Source organism: Gavialis gangeticus, unplaced genomic scaffold, assembly GCF_001723915.1.
Source record: "Gavialis gangeticus isolate Ggan-Ray unplaced genomic scaffold, GavGan_comp1, whole genome shotgun sequence".
NCBI lineage: Eukaryota > Metazoa > Chordata > Crocodylia > Gavialidae > Gavialis > Gavialis gangeticus.
In genome coordinates, this window is record NW_017729009.1 from 13,395,528 (window position 1) to 13,402,875 (window position 7,348).

A 7,348-nucleotide genomic window follows, 5' to 3' on the forward strand; every position below is an offset into this window, starting at 1 on the left:
ACCCCCCCCCCCCATCAAGCAAGAATCTACTTAAGAAGCTTTGTACCTTAAGAGTTAACTGAGCCATGCTCAATTAGTCTCTTCCAGTGAAGCAGATTTGGCAATGGGAGTTTTAGTGCATCTCTGTTAGCTTTGTTTCATTCATAATTCATACATGAGGCAAGATGTAGTGAAGATCCCAGCAGTTCACTTCATCCGTTAGGTAAAAGGTTTAATTATAGCTTCATTCAGGAGCACAGAAATGCAGTTCACATTTATATTGTGTCCCTTTCCCCCGCATTTCTGAAGTCTATCCCTTCCAGCTGAGCTGGGAGGCTAATGTAACCTCTTTTGAATAAAACAGAAACATGCCACTGAATAAACAGTGATTTATTATTGATGAAACCCATGTCACAAAGAAATGGGTTATAAGGTCAAATAGAGTAAATTTTAAATGCTAAGCAGGTAGTGTTGGGATAAGCCAACGGGAAACCAGAAACAGAAAGACAACTCAAGCCTCCATTGAGTTGGGACTAGGAGATCTGAGAGAGCGAATTTTCTCTACCGGCTGGTTTTTGTTTGCCTAATGAAAGGTCACTTTGAGCCATAAAAGGCATCTAAAATAAATATATGGAGTTAAGGGTATTTATGATTTTGGAGGAGGCATTAATTTTTTTTGCAAAACTCCATAGTCAGCTGTCGCGCTGGCTTGATAGTGCTTAATTGCAGTACACATTTGGAGGAGGCTTAAGGGGCTGACCCTCATGTCACTGCTGACAATAAGCATTTATTTGTATTCCAGCCTAATGGAGGCAAAATGATTCATTGTCATTGTGAAGACTGTCCAGGACCTCTCTGACACAGGTGACAGAATTGTCAAGCTTAAATGACGCTTGCTTCTGTATGACACGAAGGACGTACGTCTTTCAAATCAAGCCTTAGGGCTGCCACTCAGTATGACTTTTTAATTCCATGCTCCCAATTGAATGTGACCATGATTGTAATGTGTGAGGGACCAAGAAGTCCTGCCTGGCTTTCCTTGGAGTGGGAACATTCATTACCCACTCTCGGACATTTTAGTGGAAGCCAAATGAATTGATCTTGTGTCCTTGATTACGTTAAAGCATTAAGGGGTGGACTTTCAAAGCCCCGAAAGGTCACATTACTCAAAGTGTGCATGTGTAATTGTATTCCTAATTCGTACATGATGTTACGGTGAATACACACGCAGCACTTTTGTGCCTGAAAGCAGGCAGATGTCTCACTCGTTTTATTTGCAAAGGTCATTTTTGCACCCACAGTGATAGGAAAGGCCCATGCGGCTTAGATGTGCAGTCCTGGACTCTTGGCGATATAAAAAAGCAGGTCCTAAATAATATTTCCCCACATCTCTCTCGTATCAAAAGATCTCAAAGTCAGGCAACACAGCACTCTGGTGACGAGTGACTTGTTTATTATGTGCATTTTACATATTTATAAACTGACACACGAGTGACTTCTCCAAGGTTACACATATCGAGTCATGATGTCGCTAGAAACAGAAGCCAAGCGCCCTGGCTCTCAGCTATAACCAAGGGTCTAAACACATCTCTAATGAACTGAAAAATACACGTTTCTGATTTCTTAGGCACAGGAAATTATAAATGTTTGCAATGCAGATGCTTATCTCTGTCACACTGAAATTTAAATACCTGCCCAAAGTATTGTAGTATTCAGGTTTGTTAAGTGGCACAGATCAGGGAAACAATGGGCTTTGGTGCAAGTCAGAAAATGGTGGGATGCTTTTTCATCCTGACACCTGGGACTGATGTCTTGAGATCAGAAATGCTGGAATGAAGAGAGGGAGGGCATGTGAAAGGAGGAGCCATGGGCAGCTGAAGATGAAAACACGATCCAAGTATTACAGCTATTGCCTTGGTAGTTCTTGGTGTAAGTACATTTACTCATAGCATTTATATTTGATTTAATGAAGGTAATTTTGATTTCATCACCAAAGTTTGCTAGGCTTTAGAAGTCTAGGTCACCTCTGGATGATTTGCTGATGTCCGGTCTGAGCAGAGGAAAATGGTCCTTTCGCACCTTGAGCAGAGCAGCGAAGAAGGACTTTTATCTCAGCATACCTGAGCACATAGTTGAAGGGGTGGACCAGTGGTTTCGGGCACTCTGAATGCAGTTGGCCCAAAGCATGGGACAAGACATTGAAGAGTCTCTAATCCAGTGGGAGAGTCCTGTATGGAGAAAATACCATTTGGAGTGAAGCATCTCTAATAGCGATTAGGTTTGCCTTATCTAATAGCAATAATGTACATAGCCCAGCTTGATAAAAGGGGAGGATTTGCTGCCCTTGTTCAGCACCATGGGCAGTTCTAGCTTAATTTCCAACCTCCCCCATGCCCCCAGCCAGCATCATCAACAGCGCGCGCTATAACCAAACACCCATATTCGCAGAAACTGGGGTGGGGGGGGTGGGGGGGTTACCGTGTTAACAGTGAACAAATAAAGCAAAGCAATAAGGAGTGTAAAGCCTTTCATTCTTCTTCTCTCATTTACCTTTAAAGATCCGCTGTACTTGAATAGGTAACTAAAAATTCATTAGACCATTATTTTTTCAGGTTATATTTTTGTGCACCTGCTTGTCTTATTTCCTCAATTCAAGTGTTGTGGGGTTGAGGGAGGTTTGGGAGGTAGCCTTGTCTTGGAAACTATGCAGCCACAATTGAGTGAGTGGAGAGGTGTCTCCCCATCACTGCGGCATTGCGCGGCGCCTTTGTAAAGCCAAAGAGTCAGAAAGAAAACAGGGGGGCCTGTTCCTGTTGCTCTCAGTTTTTAATAGGAAATTGAAAGGAAGCATGAGGTTTAGCAGTGTGATAAAAACATTCAGTTTCCTCCAACGGAGGTGTTTCTTGTCTTGGAAAATCTCAGTACACAAGAGTGTTTTATAATTCCTCAATAGAAATCTCATTACTCTCCCTTTTGTTTTCTGGTGTGATGTATTTTTCTGTCATATTAAAAATGAATGGACTCAGCTTTCTGTGCCTTTTCATGCATCATTCTGCCTTGGTTTGAAATGAATCATTGTTTGTTACATGCTAACTCTTGTTAAAGAGGATTGAGTTCACTGTGGAAAACCATTAAGGCTCACAATAACTTTAATGAGACAGTTAGTGTCAGCTGAGATCTTGCTAAGAGGAGCATTCTGGAAAGATGTAATACTAGGGGTGGAAGAAATATTTGATTATGAGAGCAAAGTAAAATAAAAGCCTGCCGGACAAAGAGCACCCATCTCTTTTAGTGCCACATCCTTCCTTCCTTCCTCATGCTGAGCAGTACCACGCTACTAAGTCTCAGCAAGGACACAAAGGTCTGGCTCTAAGATATCACAGTTGCTGTAGTATAGAGCCAGTATGGCCCGAAGTATAGAGCCAGTATGGCATTTTAAATTGTTCCTAAATCCCTACTGCTAGATTCCTACCGCAGGCACAGCCCCGGGTGGTGGGTCCCATGTAGGGAGCTACTTAATTCGCGGTTTTGCAGATTTCACGGAGACTGCAAAATCCGGGGTTGTCTGCAAAATCAACCAAATGAAACTTAATAAAAAGCTAAGAGGGAGCCAGCGGTCCTCGCTGCTGGGAGGGGAAGGCGCTGGCTGGTGGGTGGCACAAAAGGCAGCGATCAAGTGAGCAGCTGCCCCCTGCTCCCTCCTCCCCCACCAATCAGCACCGACGGGAGGGACGGCCACAAAATGCCCGTGAAATTGGCTCAGTGTGGCATGAGCAAGCCACGAGCAACCCTTTGTTTCACCATGCTTTACATAGGCCCCTAGTCATATGTAAACTGCAGCAAGTGTATCACTACTACAGGGTCTTCATCAAATCCTTGTGCACAGCCTAAGTTATTAAAGTTTAAAAATGCACGAGGACTTGATGAAGACCCTGTATAGGGGCACCCCAGCGAGTCCTCGTGTTCCTGCTTGTCCCCGGGAGATAGCAAATTGACCACTGGCTTATATTTCCCCGTAAGCTATGCCCTGCTACTGCTACCATGCAGGCTTAACTATGCAGGCCGATGAGCAGAGGGGACGGAGGCCTAGCTTTTCCTATTGCCCACCCAACCTCTACAGGGAAGCAATATGCAAATGGCCCATGTTACTCCCAGTCCCAAAGTCTGGGTTATCCATGCAGGGCTTTAAGGCAGGGCTCTTATTCCCTTGCATGGATCTAGAATTGGAGCCTGCACTTAGTCCTGCATACTCTGCAGCATTTCTTTCCAACCACTTCTCCATTTCTAAGCCTCACGTATCAGAGATTTCAGCGTCGCTAAATTCTCCTTCCGTCCGTTTGGCTGCCATTGCAGACGGGGTTGCATGGAAGTGGTACCGACTAGGATGCTGCACCAGCACGTCTCTGGCATTCCAGTCATGTCCCTCTAAAAGAAATGTTTCCAGGACTTATGGGAAAGAAAACCTTCCACTTGTGACCTCAATAAGTGCTGTCTGACTGCAGACAAATAACTTGAAACAACAGCTTTAGGAGGGTGTGAACATAAGGGCCCTGCTACTCAGATTATTGCGGGGGGGGAGGCATTTGTGGTTTGGGACAAGAATTTAGAGAAGGTCCCTAACTGCACTGGTTATTGTGTAGCAGATCTTACCTTGTTTCCCAATTCCACCGTTTCCACTGAGTTTGAAGTCAATGTGCAGCTGTTAACTCGGATGAAGCAGGTTTTGTCCCGCTTACAACAATGATGCTGAATGATTTCTCCTCTCTGTTTTCCAGCTGGTGGGCTTTGTCTATGCCTGTTATGTTGTCAGTGTTTTCACAGAAGAAGAGGACAGCTGTAAGTATTTGTCATCAAATTCTTTGGCAGTGGTTTTATAAAATATTCCCTTTCTCTCGGATTTGGCTGCTTGAGGTTTGGGCTTTCAGCGTCAGCCTTCAGCTAGAAAATGAGAGAAAGAGCAAGTCCGGAAAAAGGGACAGAGCAGTTTCTTATCAACCTTTGTTCCTTCTCGCCTCGCAAGTGCCCAGCAAAGACTTCAAGATCCTTTCCCCTTTCTAAATATCCCATAGCTGTCAGGTGCTTTCAGCCCAAGAACTTGATTTTGTCTCCTGGGTATGCCTGTCTTAGAAAGAGAAACAAAGCGGTTGCTTATGGCTTCACACGTGTGTTGAACAGGAGAAACCAGTGAAGTTTCACCAGTATAAACTGGAGGAAGTAAGTGGAGAATCAGGTCTTGTGTGTTCAAATGAGGAGCAAGGCCATGGGCTGAATTTCTTTTGATAGGTGTGAGCGGAAGGCAATACTGAGAGCAAGACTATTTGCAGATAACTGAACTGATCATCAACGTGTAAAACCGAGGTGGTGCAATTACAAACTCTCCGTGCTTGATGTGGAGTTTTCGTAGGTGCTTTGGGTTTGTTGTTATGAAGCTAAAGAAAAAGACAGAGCCAGAGAAAAGCTAGTTGGATGATAAGGGTCCTGGATTTAACCAGAGAGACATAAGCTAAACTTGCATTTATTTGTGCTTGGTATCAAGTGCACCAAGACGGTGTCTGCTAATTATGAATGGTCTTGTAGCATATTCTCTTTGAAGTGTATTGCAGTGGGTTGCATCTGAGTCAGGTCCTTGGCGGGCTTTAGTTAGCATAGGTTTATTCAAGTCCGTGAGTTTGAGCCAGTTGACAGCAGTTAAAGATCTGGCCACATACCACTTCCTTAAGGCACCTCATCTATCACATCAGTGGGAGTAGGTTTGTCCTTGAAAAAAAATGGATGGCAAAGATGTTTGCTGAAAAATACTGGGCTTCAGTTGAACATGTGAAGCAAGGACAGTTTGATTTCAAATAGGTTAGAAATGACATTATTGGTCTGACTTAATCTGCCTATTTCTCTGTTGCTTCTTGTGTCTCTGTATTGACCAGAGTTGGTTTTATTGATCCCTTTTCTCAGAGCTTAGCTACTACACAAGCTGCAAAGCCCTATAGTACAAGTAATCAAAAAATGTTTTGCTCCATCACCTTTATCCCTCTCTCACCAGCATCATCATTATGAGTTACCTAAAAGGCTTTAAAGGTCTGTTCCTTTAAATACTGTAAACGAAAAATAAGTCACCAGAGTCTGTTCATACCCAATGCTTTTTTTTTCAGGAGAAGCCCTTACAAGTGGAATGAATTATCTAAAAATACACAGCTTTATTTCAGAGTTTCTTTTATTACCGTCAGTGTCTTACCTCTCCCAGCTTCCCAGACTGAGAGTTGAAATGCCAGCTTGAATAATTAACAGTGACAAACCATCAATATTTCACATTCACGGTGGTAGATCCTTCCAGTGACCTGAACAAATTTGAACCGAGTTTTAATTTTCTCTTCCATTTGTGGTTTCTTTTAAATGTTCCTTTGATATGTGGCATGAAGTAATTACAAGTGCTGGAGCACGTTAATCAGGAAGCTTCTGCTAACGTGATTTTCATGAGAAAAAACATAACAGGATCTACTAATGCTGAACTGTGGGCAAGAATATTTTAGACGTGCTAATGCATCATAATATATGGATGAACTATAGCTAAGATTTTCCTATGTGACTAGGCCACTGGATGCTCAAACTGAGATAGCCAAGATTGTTCAGGGGCCAGAGCTAGTCATTTTTTGAAAATCATGCCCTTTTCTGGCCATTGAGTCAGCCAAAAAACTGAAGCCAAGAAAAAAAGTCACTAATCAATTTTGAAAATTTTAGCCTTTTTTTTTTTTTCCTTTTTGGAGTTAGGCAAAAAAAAAGCACCTAGGTCCTACTTTCAAAAGTGATTCAACCAAGTACAAGGCCAAGTCTCATTGAAATTCAATGGAGTTCAAGCTCCTAAATCACCTAGATACTTTTGTGAATGCTGTCCCTGATCTACAGTTATTCTACAATTGCTTCAGCAGTGTCACATGGGGCGTGTCTACACGTCGCCGTACGGTGATGTTGCTACTGCACCGTGTTTGAGTACTTCCAAAAAGCACAAAGTCCTTTTGGAAGTACTCAAACACGGCGCAGTAACCGCCTGTACTGCGCTGTACGGGTGGTGCATGTGAAGAAGCGGAAAGCATGCCACTATGGCGACGTAGCTAGCAATCACGTGTGGACTTACAGGATCACTACATCACCGTAGTGCCCCGTACAGCGATGTAGAGCATCGCTGTGTCACCGTAGGGCAATGTGTAGATGCGCCCACTGTTTATCAAACTAGTGCTGGGCAGGGGCGGGGGTGTGCTGAGGTCTTGGAGTCTAAAGATTATATATATGTAGATATAGATATATCTATCTATATCTAGCTAGCTAGCTAGCTATATATGTGTATATATATATATAGAGAGAGAGAGAGAGAGAATGT

At 43.2% G+C, this 7,348-nt stretch overlaps 1 protein-coding gene across 4 annotated transcripts in view; it reads left to right on the forward strand.

The window, feature by feature from the left end:
* Positions 1–7,348, forward strand: part of NKAIN4 (Sodium/potassium transporting ATPase interacting 4) — a 91,313-nt gene that overhangs the window by 75,900 nt on the left and 8,065 nt on the right. For all 4 annotated transcript variants that reach the window (XM_019510124.1, XM_019510122.1, XM_019510121.1 and 1 more), the window contains one exon: positions 4,755–4,815. In XM_019510124.1, coding sequence (XP_019365669.1) covers positions 4,755–4,815 — 61 coding nt within the window. The remainder of the gene's footprint in view (positions 1–4,754; positions 4,816–7,348) is intronic.